Source organism: Taudactylus pleione, unplaced genomic scaffold (genome assembly GCF_031769625.1).
Source record: "Taudactylus pleione unplaced genomic scaffold, aTauple2 ptg000041l, whole genome shotgun sequence".
Taxonomy (NCBI): Eukaryota; Metazoa; Chordata; class Amphibia; order Anura; family Myobatrachidae; genus Taudactylus; species Taudactylus pleione.
Window position 1 is genome coordinate 9,009,674 of NW_028284443.1, and position 19,614 is coordinate 9,029,287.

General features: G+C 42.9%; 1 protein-coding gene across 3 annotated transcripts in view; it reads right to left on the reverse strand.

Annotated features, from left to right (window-relative positions):
- Nucleotides 1-19,614, reverse strand: part of PLXNB2 (plexin B2) — a 220,683-nt gene that overhangs the window by 16,232 nt on the left and 184,837 nt on the right. For all 3 annotated transcript variants that reach the window (XM_088457632.1, XM_088457631.1, XM_088457636.1), the window contains 14 exons: nt 16,266-16,386; nt 12,959-13,183; nt 11,450-11,626; nt 10,938-11,074; nt 9,024-9,124; nt 6,467-6,696; nt 6,117-6,295; nt 5,487-5,553; nt 5,080-5,226; nt 2,987-3,143; nt 2,635-2,735; nt 2,052-2,136; nt 851-1,005; nt 579-739 (listed from right to left, as the gene is read on the reverse strand). In XM_088457632.1, the coding sequence (XP_088313758.1) occupies nt 579-739; nt 851-1,005; nt 2,052-2,136; nt 2,635-2,735; nt 2,987-3,143; nt 5,080-5,226; nt 5,487-5,553; nt 6,117-6,295; nt 6,467-6,696; nt 9,024-9,124; nt 10,938-11,074; nt 11,450-11,626; nt 12,959-13,183; nt 16,266-16,386 (2,043 nt within the window). The remainder of the gene's footprint in view (nt 1-578; nt 740-850; nt 1,006-2,051; nt 2,137-2,634; nt 2,736-2,986; nt 3,144-5,079; nt 5,227-5,486; nt 5,554-6,116; nt 6,296-6,466; nt 6,697-9,023; nt 9,125-10,937; nt 11,075-11,449; nt 11,627-12,958; nt 13,184-16,265; nt 16,387-19,614) is intronic.

The window sequence follows — 19,614 nt, forward strand, 5'->3', positions numbered from 1 at the left end:
ACAGAAACAGGTTTATGCTTTTGAAAACAATTACTGTGTTTCAGTGAGTCCAGAATATATATATACGGCCCTGATTGAGGCTACAACTCCCAGACAACTGATATAAGGCACAGGTTCTCAAACTCGGTCCTCAGGACCCCAAACATTGCATGTTTTCCAGGTCTCCTCACAGAATCACAAGTGGATCTTTTAAAATATGTCAGTGAGTAATAAATATACAGTACCTGTGCACGTGCTAGATGACCTGGAAAACATGAACTGTGTGGGGTCCTGAGGACAGAGTTTGAGAACCACTGATATAAGGTATCATTATCAGATTGATATCAGTGTAATCTATGGATGACCAATATGTCGTTCCTAAATTGCATCTATGGGTTTTCAATCAATAGGACATTTTTTGTGATATAAATCGCGGAATTTGTATCGTGAAACTAAAATCCAATATTGACAAACATATTACTGGACTTATTACGGTGATCGGTCTGCACAATAAAAACATCTGCATAATCTCGGTATCCATATCCTGCTGTATAAAATTGTAAATGAAACCCGTTTTCCTGTCCCTATATATAACACACCTGTTTGTTTTCCATATGTGAACCGTATCTTCATCTTTAATTTCATATTTCTCTGCTTGATCATCCAAAAAGTCAAAGAAATATTTAACAGCTGGTGGTACCACTTGATTGGAATTGAGAACACTCTGAAAAAAGTTATCTACAAACTGCTGGAGCGTACCCTGTGATAAATAAACAAAAAATCTAATCAAAAAAGAAAAACTTCATCACTGGACACCAGCACACATTGAGGCGTTATATTCACATAGAGACATCACACAGCAGAAGATTACCTTGACAGACAGAAGCCTTGTCAGATAGATCTCCGTTATGGCTTTGGTCTGTTCTTTTGCCTTCATACTGCCTCTTTTAGATTTACCCTCATCTACTTCATCTGCTGGACGGACAAGATGCCACACCTTGTTTTCGTCTTCTAGTAGTGCATGCCCTAAAGAGTAAGGAACAGCAAAAACCTTTTAGCAACCAACATGTGTCAGCAGCAGAAACAATGAAATGCATGGGGTCCCTTACATGGTGATCACTGTAGACACTATACATATACTTTTATGGGAACACAGAGTAAATTCACCAATTCTATCCTGTTCTAGTGTTTTTTTGTGTCTCTACAGACTTAATTCAAATACATTACATGAACACTACCAGGAAATGTTTTACCCTGTTGGAAGCTGCAGTGCCCCAACCATGGCCAAGGCCTTAGAAGCAGTGGCTGGGGTGGGGGTTGTGGGGGAGGGTAAGTCTGCAAACAATTAATAGAAATTTAAATGTTAAATACTTTTTGTTTCAATTTATTTAGAAATGCAATAGGAGAGAGAAAGGGAGAGAGGGGAGCAAAGAGGGATTGGGAAGAGAGAAACAACTGTATTAGCATTGAATCCAAGTTAAAACAAATTGAATGTATGAAGTTTTTATTATATAGAGGGTGTGCAACCCACCATCTTTCTGAATCAGTGTGATAGAAGCAGGGTGATTTTCCTCCCTGTGTCAGCCTGGTCTCCAGAACATGTGACTTCACGTAAAAGGGATGGGGCTGCCGGGTTCAGGGAAAAAAAAGAGCACTCTATAGTGCCCTAAGTACGCTTGGGGTGGCTCTGTAGTGGAAGTCGTTACGGACATCCTGCAAGCCAAACGCGGGTGTAACGGCGGTGCCAAACCCTAGGTCCTGCGCCATGTTCGGCAGCACCACTCAAACACCCCTAATTATAGCCCTTGATAGGAGCATCATATCACCACTCTGCGCTCTGCAGCTTCTTACACGACTTCCTGCTCTCTTCTATTCCTATTCTCACATCTTGTCCTGCCAAGGGCACAATCTAGGCTGCTTTGCAAATTTCCATAATCTAATGGAATAGATATTCTACCTCTGCCCATTTAAAAAAATTGGGGACAACCCAGATGAATTGGAGATGAAGTTTGAATACAAATAAAAAGGTCAGATGCTAGATCCTATAACACCACTAAATAGAATATACTTACTCTCTCCTGGGAAATCTTGGTGGTTTTCTTCTTGATGCTGAGTAATTCCAATTCTTGATAAAATGAGTGTGGCGTTGTCTCTAACCTGCAAATATCAACACACACATTTGAAAAATGCATTTGAAATACTAATAGCTGCGACCATTCGGTTACCATTTGTCAGAGAGACATGAAACGCAAAATAACAATTGAACAAATGTTCTAAAAATGAGGCCACCAGATCTGTGTACTCTGCTCTAGGGATAGGGCTGGAAATGGAAATACGCGGAGGGAGTTTGAGTTATTTTCCTCCTGAGTGGAAGATGTGAGCGCTGGGGGTGATCATGAGTGATAAAGATATAGCTGACAATATAGTAGTGTAGCCAGCAATAGCGTACAGCTATTAGAGAGTTAAACAAATAGAACTCAAAATATACCAAATGATCATTGTGCAATAAAAAAGTATAGATTTTTCATGTAAGCAAATTAGTATCACTGAGTCATAGTTTATCACCAACAGAAAGTTAAGGCAAGAAACATGACACTAGCTGGGTTTAGAAGTCATGGCTATAAAGTATCAATATTATTGGTAAAACGTGCTTACATTGTAATGCATTAGAGTATTAATCCGTTTCCATTTGCCTTCTTTCTGCGAAGTTACATCCAAGTCTGACAATATCTGTGCTGTTGAACCAGGTCTCCACTCTGAAAGAGAAGCGAGTTTCAGTAAAAAGTTATTGAGTAAAATAATATAAATCAGAATCATCTACAGATAAAATGGCCATGAATTGTGTGGACAGATCAGTTACAGCTCAAGTCATTTACTGAACAAGACAAATGAATAACCAAGTTGCCATATCTGTGGATAACCCCAACATAAAGAGTAAAACGCACAGGACACGAAACACTTCATAAACACACCAATGAGGTAAAGATCTATAGCCACACAAACTTACCTAGTGCTAAACTGTCTGCCTTTGGTCGATGTGTAAAGGGAAGGTTTTTGTAAACCTGATCGACTATTTTCTCCTTAACTTGTTTGATTGTATCACAGTTTAACACTTTAACTGGCACAGGCTCCAAACCTTCATCCTGAACAATGACGTTAACAGTCTGCAGACGAGATATAACAAGACATTGGATACCACTTCTGAAATCTTCTGGAATTCTAAATTATCTTTACAACATTTTCATTAGAACATTATTTTTTTTGTGGGCTCTGATGGGATTAAACCCAATATAAATGCAAAATAGATGTAAACATTTAAGAAGTGCAATGAGAAAGTCCATAGGGTATCAATAAGTAAGAAGTGCAATGAGATCACAGGTGTATGACCAGCACTAGGAAACACATGACAGTAAAGATCAGAGGATAAATTAGGTGAACCACTATCAACAGAACAAAAGGGTAATCTACACAAGCTTGTTAGCAAACTGTACACCCTATTAGGAGCATAGCCAGACACTTATGGCTGCTAATCCTAAATGTGGCAGAATGTTGGACTAAAAACAGAAATGCAAGATGCAAGATACAGATACAGAAGGCTGTCAATATTGGTGAATGACAAACACAAGAAATATTAATATAAACACACTGACAAAATTCAAGGAACATTTTGAACATGACTAAATAACTTTTCTTATGTACAGTTCCTGTATGGAAAAAAAATATAAATAAAAACTTACAGGGGCCTATTTACCAAGCTTTTCTTTCCATAAAATTATGTAGAAACTGCAATTTCTGCTTAATTTTATGCATTGTTGCTATATACTAATAGCCTGATGCTGGATATTTCACAGAAATGTCCTGAAGGTGGTCAATTAGCGCAGCAGTCCCCATGTTTTATCTAGACTGTAAGCTCCTAGGAGCAGGGTCATCCTCCTCACTGTCTCACAGCCTTTTACTCTAGCACTTCTATGACAGCCTTCACCTTCAGAGCTGTACTGTGTATGGAGAATTGTGTTATAATTGTTACTTGTGTTCTATTTATATTTTGGTTACTGTATTGTCATGTAATGCTCTGTGGACCCTTTACTGTATTGTACAGCACTGCGGACCACTTGTGGCGCCCTATAAATAAAATGTAATAATAATAATAACTGGGACTATGTACAAAACTCCAAAAGTAAAGCCTGTTAGCTTACGTAATTCTCGGATGGAGTAAACCGCTTCATGCCTATACGGAGGCATTCTCGCAGGAGAGAATTCTTACGAAATCTCTCCCACTACCTCCATTCAACTCTGGAAACTGCACACACAGTGTCGTATCTCAGGGAGGGTCTTTTAAAAATGTGATAGCCTCCTCACAAATGCCTGAATATAACTAGCAGGGACAGCAGCTGTAACTTCTGTCTCTGAGATCATTTTAGTACATAGAGGGGATATTTGTGTTAAAAATTATACATGCTATAGACTGTTAATAATCGCACCAATTCCGCAATTATTACAGTAGTAGTTATGGACCCAGCATATGCCATGCCAGGGCAACCTCAGCCAACTGCTGCCCCGTCTCTTCACAGTCCGCTCTCTGTCCACACCCTCCCGCTTTCTGCCCACTGCCCTATCCCATCCCGTTACTAATATTTCTCCATTTCCAGTCCTGTTCTCTCCCAGCACACACACATGCATGTCACCCCTATCTATGGAGCACGCAGTGGGAACTGGGGCGTGCACCGTGCACATTAAGTGTGATGACCTAATTATATCAGGGTACAATTTAGAATAATAGATTAGCCCCACAGTTTTAATATTTGCAGTTAACGAAGATATCGCAGATACTCTTGCTTGCATATTAAAATCTTTATAATTCAATTATCATACTGTTAAGAAAAAAATCTGCAGGTGATTAAAACGATCTTTTACTCTTGATGAGGAGTTTCAGTCAAATTATCCAGATACACAATAGCTGCTCTCCAGCAATTCAGAAAGAAATAGACACCTAATTCTCTCTGAAGTTCTATTCACAATGATTGCTTTGGCTGACAGCACAAACCCACTGTGTCATCTATTCAATCATATTTTTCCCATTTAAAAAAAGAGCCCACTTACCAACTGTGAGTATTCTACATCATCGCCCAGTAATCCTGTGTCATTCAGCGTGTATTTGGCTTTAATTTGCACAGCATCCACAGGCCCCTTCTCCACTTGGTGTTTGATTGCCTTGAAGAGTTTGTATAGATGTTCACCAGCTGTGTCCTGCATTTGAAATAAAAAAGGAAAACCTGTTGGCTGAATGGATATTAGGCATCTATATTTTAATGGTATTGTTAACATCCCAAATCCTTATTTCCTGTGAAAACATTCCTTATCTCCAGCATAAACTGGCTGCTCAATACCAGAAAAGCTAGCCAGGTCTAGAACATTGCCTGTAAATTGGCGCAGGCAAGCAGGAACATACACAACACATGTTCTGCTGGCTAACATCATCATATACTCCATGACCAAGTCATCATTACCTTCAGATACTGATATAAACAAATGGACATCCAGTTGGAAAGCATCCGCTCAACAACGGTTTCTGATCTGTAAACAAAAGAAAGAATGTAACAAATAGATTTGCATATCCGCTAAAGCTACAAATACTTCTACATTATGCCCACTAATTAAACATCACATCCATAATTCATGCTGGACACCAATGAAGACTCCCAGTTGGAAGAAGAAATGACTAATCGAATACAAATGCAAGCGTCATCAACATATGATGTGACAACAAAAAAGGTAAAAGTATTTTGTATGAATTTTATATTATGAACCATCATCAGATCTGGGATTTTGCAAATATAACAGTTTCATAAATATTGGTTAGGAGCAAACGTTGTTAGGAGCATACCATAAAAAGCACATAATACATAAGGCTTGACAAAGCCAGTCAGCCATGATGCCAAATGAGTTTACTCTTGCACACTACACTCCATACGTTTGATACACAGTGTGAGATATAGAGGCACCTGAGTAGACAGGTACTATGGCCATGCAATTAGGTGTCTACCATTCAACATTGAGCCTGACCTCGAGTGGTAGTGTAAAGCAAATGCAAGTATTAGCCACATGTGCACATTTATGTGACCTGTAAGTTCCCTTACCTTCTCAGCATAAGCTTCGGATTCTTGGCCACATACTGCTCCATCAGTTCCACAAATAAGGTGTTCATGATATCAGTGTAGTATTCTAGCTTTCCATGCAAAGCGACCGTAAGCAGGGATGCGAAATAAAGCTTTTCCCTGGCAGAGAAGTCCTTCTGTTTTTCCAGAGTGTGGATAAACTAACAAAAAAAAAAAAAGACAGCTATTAAAATACTAAATAGGATGGACAGTACCTAGGCAAAGAGGAGATTTTAGTAAGCCATAGAAACTTGAGGATTATCCAGGCATCTCACACAGCATAATATGGATAATGGGTTTGACAATAAGACAGACAAATAATTAACACTCACAATAGTGAGGAAGGATTTGCTGTTGAGGAGGTTTGAAAACTGATTCAGTGCCTGCTCTACACTTTGTCTCCTGGCTTCTGGAATGTCCAGGTTTCCAGTGATCATTACATCTTTCTCTCCATCTTTAGAGGGCCAGAAGAAAACCCTGTCCGTGTACATTTTGTAATCCAGAACTGGAATTCCAGCTTCATTGAGGTCACTGGTTTGGTCCTCCATTTCTATCATAAGATCTGTAAACAGCCAAAAGATTATTAATCATTCATTGTTATGATTTATTCCAAACTGTTGTTTATCAGTGTAAAACTCAAAATTGACAGTTAACATTAAGGGTGGGATGCATGATGCATCGCACTCGCGATGCGATGCATTCCGACAGTCATTGCGTGCATTTGCCAGCGTTGGTAACGCCGGTATGCATGAAGAACCCCGGCAAGAGCGGCCCTTTGCGATAGAGGAACTTCCGGGTCTATGACCCACAAGCCCCGCCGGCGTCCTTCTGCACATGCGCAGAAGGACACGAGTGCGGCAGGGGATGCTGGGAGGGATCCGATTGGATCCCTCTATAAGCACTCTGCGGAAAGAAGCGCATAGGCTTCTATGTGTAACGCCGTCAGGAAGATGGCGTTACCCACCGCAACTAAGTCCCGGAGTGCATTGCACTCTGGGGCTTAGTGCATATGAAACGTGGTCAAACCCGTATTTTTGGGGTTTAACTGCATTTCTCCCCTTCCTGCATCTCGCCCTAAATGTTTAATTTTAATCTTAGTCAATTAGTGCTATTACATCAGTCCTCGCCCAAGTGGAAATCAGTCTTCGCTGACTGATGGCCAACTACCTATATTGACTTCCAGATGTGTCTTCATACACTACTGTCGCAGTCGTTCCAAACAGCCCTTCATGGCATGTCAGGTCCTGTTCCACTCGGCTTGCGCTAAGTGTCTTTTTCGCTCAAATATGCGCCTTAGTCGCACACAGATCTAAAACTGTTCCATATCAAATTAATCAGTGAAGTCTCGTGACGCATGTTTTCTGCATTGCGTTGCAACAAAGACGCACATTGGAGAGAAAACGACACTACAGCACTTGGCGCAGCTCTCTTGCGCCGCATGACATAAAGATGTGTCCTCATACATCTAGCCTCCTTGTGCGTTAAACAGCCCTTCTAATCGCGTCATACCGTGGCGTGACACGGTAGCGCCGACCTTTTTATTTGCGTGACTTTTTATCTTCAAATGCATCTTATTCACACAGTGATACGAATAGCTAGCACAAGCAGCTTCTGCTGATTAAAATGATATGCAGCATGCCTATGTTCTCTGGGCCTGATTCAGAGCCGGACGCTCTGACCAGAGCGCTCGCTCTGAATCAGGGCCCTCCTCCCTCAACTTGGAGCGGCCTCATGGACGCTCGCATAGCTGTGGGTTACCACCCACAGCTATAGCGAGCGTCCATGATGATGGTCGCGATGGTCAAGACCATCGCGACCATCGGGCTTGCGACGAGATCCTGCGGTAGGGTCTCTGTGACCGCAAGCCCTGGAGTGATTTTGGCTCTATCAGAGCCAAAATCACTCCCACTGACATCACTAGTTATGTCAGTGGGGCCGGACTCAGATGGTAGGCGTTCCCATGGGAACGCCTCCGTTTGGCAGCCACGCCTCCAGCACGCCCACCAAAGGGGGCGTGCTGTCACTCACCATCGACAGCACGCCCCCTTTGGTGCGAGACCCATAATGACGGCTTAGCCGTCGTTATTCGGGTCTCGCGCATGCGCACGACGGAGCTCCCTCGATTCGGCACCATCGACCTGCTTGCGAGCGTCCTGCGCTCGCGAGGGTGTCTGAATGACCCCCTTTGTGCATCTGCGGGTGTATCTGCCTGCGAAATGCTAAGTTAGTGTTACAGCCGCTGACACTGAAACATAGCATTTCACATGCAGTTACACCCGCAGTCGCACACAGAATGTAGGCATGCTACATATCATTTTAATCAGCAGAAGCTGCTTGTGCTATCTTTTTACATCACTATGTGAATAAGATGCATTTAAAGGTAATAAGTTGCACGAAAGACTAAGGCACATGGAGCTCTCGCATTATGTGTGGCGCGACTTGTAGCACATGGAGGATAGATATATGTGGACACATCTGTATTTTGGCTAGGTGTATGAGGACACATCTGTACATCTCTAACTATAGACGCATATCTATCACTCTATTTACTTCTTTCTACCATATCTATTTAATGAATTATGAACAGGAGGAAGGGTACAATCTAGGTAAGAATAGTAGGGAGGCATAGACATGCCATAGCTATTCCATGTCCATGCCCACCGCTGTGCCGTAGTTACGTCTTCCGGCCCGTGTGCTGCTGCTCCACAGCAGCACTTGACATATACATTTAAAAGCCCAAAGAGAATAGAAGGTCTAGTTGCACTCCCTCGTGTGGCCTCAACCTCCCCCCGACAGCCCCCAGAGACCGACAGGAATCTCAACGGCCCTGGGTGCAATTAAAAGTGAAATTAGAAGAGACATTTCCACAACAAATACAGTTGGTTTCACCTGTGAATTCCTTCTTGCAGCGGTCCCGTACATTCTCCTCTAGTCCCTCCAGCTGCTGTCTCACTTTTTCATATTCTCTCTCTGCTTGCTGACTCTTTCTCCTTAAAACACAATGAGCTAATTCAGATACAGCTTGAACACAAAATGCTCATAATAACTAAATGCACGTTGTAAATAATGAGGATTTTTTTTTGTTTGTTAGCTATGCTGGTTGCTTAGCCATACAAAATGTACCCTCCAAAGGCTAAAAAGACTACAGCCCTCATTCAGAGGTGCTCGCAAAATGCGAGCGCTCATTCTGAATGTGGGCGGCAGCTTCTCTTTTGAAGTACGGCCTCCTGGTCGCTAGCTAAGCTGTGGGTTACCACCCACAGCTTTAGCAGCCGACCATGTTGATGGTCGCGATGGTCAAGACCATCGCGACCATCGGGGCTTGCGACGAGACCTTGAGGTTGGATCTCGGCAACCACAAGCCCCAGGGAGCTTCCTGCTCTGATCGAGCAGGAAGCTCCCCACTGACATCACTGCTGATGTCAGTCCGGCCGCCCACAAAACGGCATGCGTTCCGTAAGCAATGCCTCAGTTTGTGAAACCACCCACCCGCCACGCCTACAAAACGGGGCGAGCTGTTGATCACCATCGACAGCCGCCCCTTTTGTAGTGAGCTCCGGAGCAAGAGAATTTCTCTCTCGCTCCGGGGCTTGTGCATGCGCAGAGCGGCCGCTGCGCGTGCGCAGGGCCTAAACATCGACCCGCTTGCGAGCGGGTCTGAATGAGGTCCTACATGTCCAATATAAAATGTGCACAGCACCCACTTAGGCCCAGAGCACAAATTATATTGAAAACTGGACATATCCAAAAGTTTCCATGTAGGAGACATTGTGTGCTGCGCCATGATGATTAACATCACACTGAGGTATTGCTCTATTTGACAATGACAACGGGGACGCTGTTAGGTCAAACACTACAGGCAGCCAAACTAATAATATGATGTAAAGCATTTTAACAGTGACTGATTTACAACTTAAAACATGACGCTTTACATGGCATTATTAGCTTGACTGAGTGTAGTGTTCGACCCAACATTGTCCCTGTTGTCATTGTTAACATTATGATAGTCAAAATTACTTATGGAACCTGCACATGTAAAACATCACTTATTTCCGATGTACAGTAGTAACAAAGTTTGATACCAGATCGTGTGCCGTAGTAGTTTAAAATAATTTAACATATACAGGGTGTCCGTAAAGTCTGGACACATAGGAAATCTCATTAACTATATTTTTTTTACCAACACACATTAAATATGGCTTTGTCGAAAGAAAAAAGAATTGGAAGTGGTACTTCTCAGTGGACGTGGAGGATGGTCATATCGAAAGATAGCAGATGAATTTAATGCACGTCATTTAATTTTTTTTAAATATGCTTTTTTGCCTAAGTGTCCAGACTTTAGGGACACCCTGTATAATGACCTGGCCACTCAGCAGAAACTAATAAATCTAACACATTTTATATAAGCTGTAGAGATATTTAGGTTGATCATTTGAGAGTTTTTAAATTTTATTATATAATAAAGTTTATTATATTACTACTATAATACAAACATTAAGATTTGTTAAACAAATTTATAAATTTCATCAATGAAGGTTTTTATGTGCTGGAAAAGTTTACATTATGTATTATCCATTTTATATTTTTCTGTACCCAAGCTTTAGGGCAATCTCCATTTAGCAGATACCCCATTCCTTTCTGACTGCTTCAGAATTCTCAGTTACATGTTCTGTCTCAACACCATGCAGAGGTGATTAGCTAATAGTACAGTGAGCCTGTAAGACCATCCTAGATGGCCAGCACTGCAGTGTAAGCTATGCAGCGATGATGAATTCCTTTCTAGCTGGGAGAGAGATTACTTACCGGTAGAAATAAATAGAAATAGCAATGATTAAAATCATTGGTATAAGGACCACTGGAATAATTATGTTTAGCGGAATTGCTGGTGTCTGTCCATATTCTACTTTTCCCAGGACCCATTCTCTGTTTCCAAATTGAACCTAAATAGGACAAAAAAAATAAATAAATAATTAAACCATGCAAGTAAGTACAGGGAAATAGAATAATCTAATTGCCTTTTTAGTGATGGTGAACGCAAATAGTGCGAAAAAGTGTGATAAAAATAGACTTCGCAAAACTAGTGCCTAGCATTTTGTGGTCGCAAATAGTGGCAAAATTAGCATTATGGGCAAATCAATGTTTGAACATATTTCATTTAGAATTTCCACTGTGTTACTAAATAAGCCTAATACTGCTATATTCTAAGTTTTTTTTTTATCCATCTGAAGGTTTACAATAACAAACTAGAAATCAAAGTAGTCGCATGCCAACATAAAAATGATCTACATGCTTGTTTGGAGAAAAGCAGAACATACTGTGAACTCCGGCAAGTTGTCTGAGGTGTCCCTTTTCTGGCGTCTCCTGGGTCGAGGTTGCTCTTCTGGTGGGACACAGTACAAGTCTGTTGCAGTGAGTGTATTTATCTTGCAAACACCTTCACCAACAAATGCTTTAGCCTCTTGTATGGTCATTGCAGCATTAAGGTTATTTCCCTAGATAATAAACAGAGAAAGTCAATAATCTAACATTCATCTGTACACCAATAAAATATACTGGCAATAACGGCTGTCATCTTTATTGCAAACTGCTTTCAGTGTCCCATATTTACATTTTGGATCAGCAGTAAAACTATTATCTACTCTGGAAACTACGGTCACACATCTCATGGCACAAAGTCCACTCCAGTTTGCATCAGTTCCTTGCGGAATACAGGATGTGTATGTCAGTATCTGCCTGGAAGTGATGAATGGAGTCTGGTCATGATATAATTTTACTGCATTATAATATAAAAGATTTTGGCGGACTCTACTCAAGATTGAGACTAAACATATAATATACATTAAATATAGTGCTGTGTGGTGGCATATCATTTAGGATCAAAAATGTGTGACTCCATTCGTCGTGTCTGCCCTCAGTCTCACTGTACATTTCTTATTTTCTCTCTTCTTGGCATGGTAGTGAATATTCCCAAATACGTAGTTTAATCAAATTCACTTTTCTGTCCTGGCACTTACTTACAAATAGGATTCATGCCATTGAATTATTTGTGATTTATATTGTTTTAATTCCAACTAATGCAAAGTGCTATATCGAGTTAGGATGATCAGAAATAATCATACTGACATAGCTAAGTAGATAAGAACACTAGGGGGCACTACAAGCAATATCATTACCAAGTGGCAGTGGACTGGACTTTGCACATAGTTAGGGCCGTTAAGAGCCCTGGGCTCGAGTGAGGGGGCGAGGCCACGCCCCCTCGAAAAAAAATCCTAGTTGCTGCGTAATGGGGAGGGGGGCGCTGTGTGCCCCGCAGCCCGGTGCAAATCCGTGTGGGGGGGGGGGCGAGTAGTCTCCTACTGCAGGAAAGAGGGAGTGGGGGTGGGGGTGGGGGTCCACGGTAGACCCAGGCCCCTTCAGCAAGCTCGGGCCCAGGTAATCAGTACCCACTCCCCCCCAAAGAGTGACCTACAGTGTGGTGCAATGCAGACACAAGACCACAATTTTTTACATCAATAACAGAAAAGCTAATAAACCATACAATACAAGACATACTATAAAATGAAAATCAAACAAAATGGAAACTGATTGTACAATATATATACACATGGTTGTAACTACCGTAGATGCAAGGGGTGCAGCTACTATGGAGGGCCCATATTCCCTGTCAAAGGTACATAAGTTATATACATTTTTCACCATTGGGTAGTACATAAAGGCCCTTACAAACTTTTGCTATGGTGCCTTCAAATACCTAGTTACGCCCCTGCACATACATATGTACCAAACACACAATATTACCTGACCAATGCAATGAGACCAGTTACCTTGGCATTAATTAGAAGGTTAACTTGCTTCTTGATGCCATCTGTAAAGTTATCAAAAGTGGGATCATTGATATAAATGAAAGAGAGCTCAGCTGTTTGCAGGTGTGTCTCGAACCCATCCATTTTAATCATAGAAATAACCTCAGCGTTCTGGTAATGCTCTGGGACTTTAGGAGAGATGAATACTATTACTGAGTCATTAACTTTTTCAAGGATGTTTTCAGTCTGTGAGGAGTAGGAGAAAAATGTTGATCTCGTTAAAAATGTGCTGTGGATAACTACATGTCATGAGTAGGAACTTTTAAAAAGGTAAGTGCTACAATAACCTAATTGCGAAGGCTGAAAGCTACCACTGAGTTACTGACAGAGTGGAGGAATAGGAGAGGAGTTACATAGATTAGTCTTCCAGATAACAATGCATATGACACATATACAGTAAGTATTTTATAAATAAAAGTTTTCTTTATCTTAAAATTAATTGGTCTATTTGTCTATCTGGTTATGCATTCGGACAACCCTGCACCGATTGGGATGAAACCAACTTGAGGTGGTCCAGTTGGATCATGACCAGGTTTTAGGGGTGTTAGGGTCCCGGTCGGACCTCCCGCTGGTGTAGGCTGGGCAGAACTTTGACCCGGGAAGCCTGTTCTGAGCCTTCCACTGGATGGATGTGGATGAAAACTTCACAGAGCAGTGGCAATTGGTCTGCGATGCCTAATGGATACCTCCCAACATGACCCTCTCCAGGAGGGACACGATGCTCTGGTCCTGGACTTCCCTGGTAAGAGGTGGGGCTGCAGCGCAATTCAAAATTCAAATAGGGGAGCCACACCAACTGTCATTTCACACACTGCCAAACATCACTGGCTGAGACTCACTGGCAGTTGGTGTGACTCCACTATTTGAATTCTGGACTGTACTGCAGCCCCACCCCTGGAGCCGCCACCAATCATAAATTACCAGGGAAGTCCAGGACGATTGTGTCCCTCTTGGAGAGGGTCATGTCGGGAGGTATGCTAATGCAGTGACGTGCGGTGAGGTAAATGGCTGAGAGGCACTGGCAAAATATCAGAGCCAGATTTACAGATACATATATGAACCTGAGGGTTCATGTAGGCATTATACAAAGGTGCAGCAGTATATACTGCTGGAAATATGGTGTGTTTTGATCAGGGATGTGCGGAAAATGTAGGCAGGGCCTCACATGCCATACACTTTTTACCCCAGAGTTTTGACTATAAATGATTAGAATAATACAAAGAAGTTACGAATATTTTCTTAACATTTTCATATAATTTTTATAGTAACAACTGTGGCGTATACCCAAGTATGACAGGAAAGGCTTTGCCTCACCTGATGGCACATTACTGGCCTAATGGAGTGGTTGGGGTCCCGGTAGAACCTCAGGGCGAAGTGCGCCGGTAAGAACTTGGACTCAGGGAGCCTGTTCTGTGCCTTCCACTGGATGAGTTTGGAGGCCATCACATAATAAAACTTAATAACTTGAAGATTTAAACCCAGAGCAACCCTGGGTACTTCGGCTACTTTGTAATAAATGGTGTACATACAAATGTACGGTTAGATATAGAAATGTCTCCAGAATTTATGAAAAAACATTTATAGTTTAACTAGTGTCCCTTTCACTTAAGCTGGGTACACACTAGATGTCGTCGTCTGATCCCACGGATCGGAGCGACATATCGGGTACCCATGATATATGCACTCCCGCTGGTCACTAGCGACATCGCCAGTTGCCCCTTCTGCAGGGCCGATGGGGAATGTCTCTAACGATGCCATGCAATAGAATGCAGCATGACACATAGCTCCCCCTCCCGTCGGTCCCGGCATCGGCAAGTGTGTATGCACCTGCCGCATGCAGGGTCCCGTCGTCAGTGACGTCGTGCTGAGTACACATCGTTTTTAGTCTGAGTCGGCTGTTGAGTGACTAGTCCTGTCTCCATGACAGCAGAAAGCATTTTCTCTCACATAATATAATGTAAACTAAATTATATAAATTGGTTGGGTATAGATCCATTTTTTTCATATACTCAGTGAGAACCACCTTATGGTGTATTGTCCATTTTTGGCTGCACTAATCTTCCATAGGGAATGTACTAGATGGACAACACAAAAAGCACCCTATGTAGGTGAACATTTGCAAAATAAAGCAATGGGCCTAGTAAGGCAGAATCCTGGCAGATTATAAAATGACTATGGTTACCTCAGAAAAGAGAAACAGTATATTTTAGCCAATGCTAGAACACACAAATAGTTTTTTGCTGTTTACTTTTCATCATCTTGAATGATTACTAAAGTAGGCAGGAAAACAGATAGACTAGTTGAGTTCTACTGGATAAGTGTTGATCGCCTAGTTATGAATGTCTGCTCACACTCCAACAACCTTTCACTGCAGAGTCTCACTATAGATTGCGGTGAATGGCATACTACTGTTTGTAGTCATCCATAGTGTGCACTTTAGTAATCACAAAATGTCAACCAAGAAAGGAAAGTGTTTTATTTTACTTTACCCAGCTTTACAAAGTAGTAAATGTTGCCAATAGTACACATTTGTGGATAGATCATTCATTCAATCGATGAACGATATATCGCGAGTGCATCGACGCGTGTGTACACACAATGTGTCTGAACTACGTCATTCACATATCAGGTCAGCCCTGCAGCCCATGAGGATATATCGGTACATCTGCATGTGTGTACTTGCAACCCGCCGACTGCCTGTACACTTGCTGGAGGTATTGCTGTAGGTATCGGTGACACTGACATCATAACTGGGCAGGCAAATTTAAATGCCTACTTAGTTGTGATGTCAGGCCAGACACATCGAGCAACCAATTGGAAAGTGTGTATAGCTTTGGACAGCAGATCGGTCTCCTGACCGATCCATCGTCATAGTGTGTACCCAGCTTATGAGCTGAAGAGGAGACAACGTTCTGCCTGGGAAACAAAACTAATTATAGCAAAAGTAAATGCAGCAGATGTAATTCTGAAAATCTTGTTATGGATTCTCTGAAACATCTGCAGATCTGGTTTAGGTGAATTCATTTTCCAAAATGCTTAAAAAAATAAAAAATAATAAAAAAGCAAATCTCTCCTTTCCTAATGAATAGAGCATGTGTGTTTATTTCTACAGAGGGGTAGGGGGCTGCAAATGTAATGTACAGGTCATTCATTTATGCTGAATTTTGATTTACTATAATTCAATTACCTCCTGAAATATTTGCATTGTGTAAAGAAAAATCCGTATGGTCAGTTGTGACACATGCTTTAGGAAGACAAAGTTACTCACCGATTGGAAATCATGCCCATCCACCTGTCTTTTCTGCCTGTTTGATCGCAGTGTGGCCGTCATGCTGAAACTCTGCACAAGATTAAATCCTTTCCCTGAAATGGTAATATTTCTTCCTCCACTATAATAATAAAAAATATAAATAAAATCCCACATGTGCCAATTACAAAAATAATTTACAATGGGAACTTAAACATTTAAGTTCTACTTGTAATCACCTAAAGTCATATGTGGTGTGAGAAGAAAAAAGCCAAAATAAGATGGGTAGAAATGGACATAGAGAAAATTAAAAAGGGTAAAATAATAATGTAAGGCATTCCTTGGCTACATCTCACAGGGTTCCCTGGTTAATGTTTAAGTCAGTGGTTCCCAAACTTTTTCAGTTCAAGGCACCCTTAGGGTCCCCATGATTTTTTAAAGGCACCCCAAGCCAAAATAATTACTGAGCGGTCCCTTTTTTAATGTAGATGGTTTAAATTAACTTGATTAACATTTACATCAGGACAGAAATCCTTATTAACTTGTTTGGAAAAATAATATACATAAATCTAAGGAAAAATGATTTATATTTTTTTTCCATATATAACAGGAATAAGAACAAAATAAAAGGAATATTCACCAAAATGTGTCCTGCTCCCTTTACAAACCCCTCCATGTGTCTCTCATTGCAGCCCCCTTCTCCATGTGTCTCCCTTTACAAACCCCTCCATGTGTCTCTCATTGCAGCCCCCTTCTCCATGTGTCTCTCTTTACAAACCCCTCCATGTGTCTCTCATTGCAGCCCCCTTCTCCATGTGCCTCTCATTGCAGCCCCCTTCTCCATGTGTCTCCCTTTACAAACCCTCCATGTGTCTCATAGCAGCCCCCTTCTCCAGATGTCTCCCTTTACAAACCCCTCCATGTGTCTCTCATTGCAGCCCCCTTCTCCATGTGTCTCCCTTTACAAACCCCTCCATGTGTCTCTCATTGCAGCCCCCTTCTCCATGTGTCTCCCTTTACAAACCCCTCCATGTGTCTCTCATTGCAGCCCCCTTCTCCATGTGTCTCTCATTGCAGCCCCCTTCTCCAGGTGTCTCCCTTTACAAACCCCTCCATGTGTCTCTCATTGCAGCCCCCTTATCCATGTGTCTCCCTTTACAAACCCCTCCATGTGTCTCTCTTTGCAGCCCCCTTCTCCATGTGTCTCCCTTTACAAACCCCTCCATGTGTCTCTCATTGCAGCCCCCTTCTCCATGTGTCTCTCATTGCAGCCCCCTTCTCCAGGTGTCTCCCTTTACAAACCCCTCCATGTGTCTCTCATTGCAGCCCCCTTCTCCATGTGTCTCTCATTGCAGCCCCCTTCTCCATGTGCCTCTCATTGCAGCCCCCTTCTCCATGTGTCTCCCTTTACAAACCTCTCCATGTGTCTCCCATTACAAACCCCTCCATGTGTCTCTCATTGCAGCCCCCTTCTCCATGTGTCTCTCATTGCAGCCCCCTTCTCCATGTGTCTCTCATTGCAGCCCCCTTCTCCATGTGTCTCCCTTTACAAACCTCTCCATGTGTCTCTCATTGCAGCCCCTTCTCCAAGTGTCTCCCTTTAGAAACCCCTCCATGTGTCTCTCATTGCAGCCCCCTTCTCCATGTGTCTCTCATTGCAGCCCCCTTCTCCATGTGCCTCTCATTGCAGCCCCCTTCTCCATGTGTCTCCCTTTACAAACCCCTCCATGTGTCTCTCATTGCAGCCCCCTTCTCCATGTGTCTCTCATTGCAGCCCCCTTCTCCATGTGTCTCCCTTTACAAACCCCTCCATGTGTCTCACATTGCAGCCCCCTTCTCCATGTGTCTCCCTTTACAAACCCCTCCATGTGTCTCTCATTGCAGCCCCCTTCTCCATGTGTCTCCCTTTACAAACCCCTCCATGTGTCTCTCATTGCAGCCCCCTTCTCCATGTGTCTCTCATTGCAGCCCCCTTCTCCATGTGCCTCTCATTGCAGCCCCCTTCTCCATGTGTCTCCCTTTACAAACCTCTCCATGTGTCTCTCATTGCAGCCCCTTCTCCATGTGTCTCCCTTTACAAACCCCTCCATGTCTCTCATTGCAGCCCCCTTCTCCATGTGTCTCTCATTGCAGCCCCCTTCTCCATGTGTCTCTCATTGCAGCCCCCTTCTCCATGTGTCTCCCTTTACAAACCTCTCCATGTGTCTCTCATTGCAGCCCCTTCTCCATGTGTCTCCCTTTACAAACCCCTCCATGTGTCTCTCATTGCAGCCCCCTTCTCCATGTGTCTCTCATTGCAGCCCCCTTCTCCATGTGTCTCTCATTGCAGCCCCCTTCTCCATGTGCCTCTCATTGCAGCCCCCTTCTCCATGTGTCTCCCTTTACAAACCCCTCCATGTGTCTCTCATTGCAGCCCCCTTCTCCATGTCTCTCATTGCAGCCCCCTTCTCCATGTGTCTCCCTTTACAAACCCCTCCATGTGTCTCTCATTGCAGCCCCCTTCTCCATGTGTCTCCCTTTACAAACCTCTCCATGTGTCTCATATTGCAGCCCCTTCTCCATGTGTCTCCCTTTACAAACCCCTCCATGTGTCTCACATTGCAGCCCCCTTCTCCATGTGTCTCCCTTTACAAACCCCTCCATGTGTCTCTCATTGCAGACCTCTCCTTCATGTGTCTCCCTGTGCAGCCTCCTCCATGTGTCAGCAGTCTCCATTGGCAGCCACCTCCCCCCCCTATAGTTCCCTATGCGGGCCCCCTCTTTATAGTATACTTATATACCAGTGCCACTCATAGCTATCTGCCCCTCCCCCTCCTATAGTATACAAAGCAGCACCCCTTACTTACCTTTGCTAAAGCTCTCCCTCCATCGCTGCGGCTGTTCCCTCAGCTCTTCAGCCAGCGTCAACACAGGCAGCCTACTGCCTGCTGACAGTCTCTCATGTTTTACATCTAAACTGCTATCCCCTTCCAGCTCTGTCCCTCCTCCGAGCTGGGCTACAGCTGGAGTTTATGTCTAAAATGGGTATAAGGCAGGGCTTCTGGAATAGGGGAAGAACTCTATCTTTAAAATAGGGTTTCTGGATGGGTGGAATAGTTCAGCGTTTTTGAAAGTTGATGTGTGGGAGGACTTATACAGAGTGTTTGTGCTTCACACAAATTGACACTGCTCATCATGTTCTTGAACATCCTTTGCAATGTTTCCTGAGAAATTGTATATCCACAGGGTCTGATTCATCTTGGATTGCAATTGCATTTGCAAATCCTGACTGAACGCAGCTGCTAATATATGCAGATGAAGCCACAACCTTATCCCTGCATAGAGATGCCCACTGCTGCCTTGTCTTATGCGAACGCACACCAGCGTACAC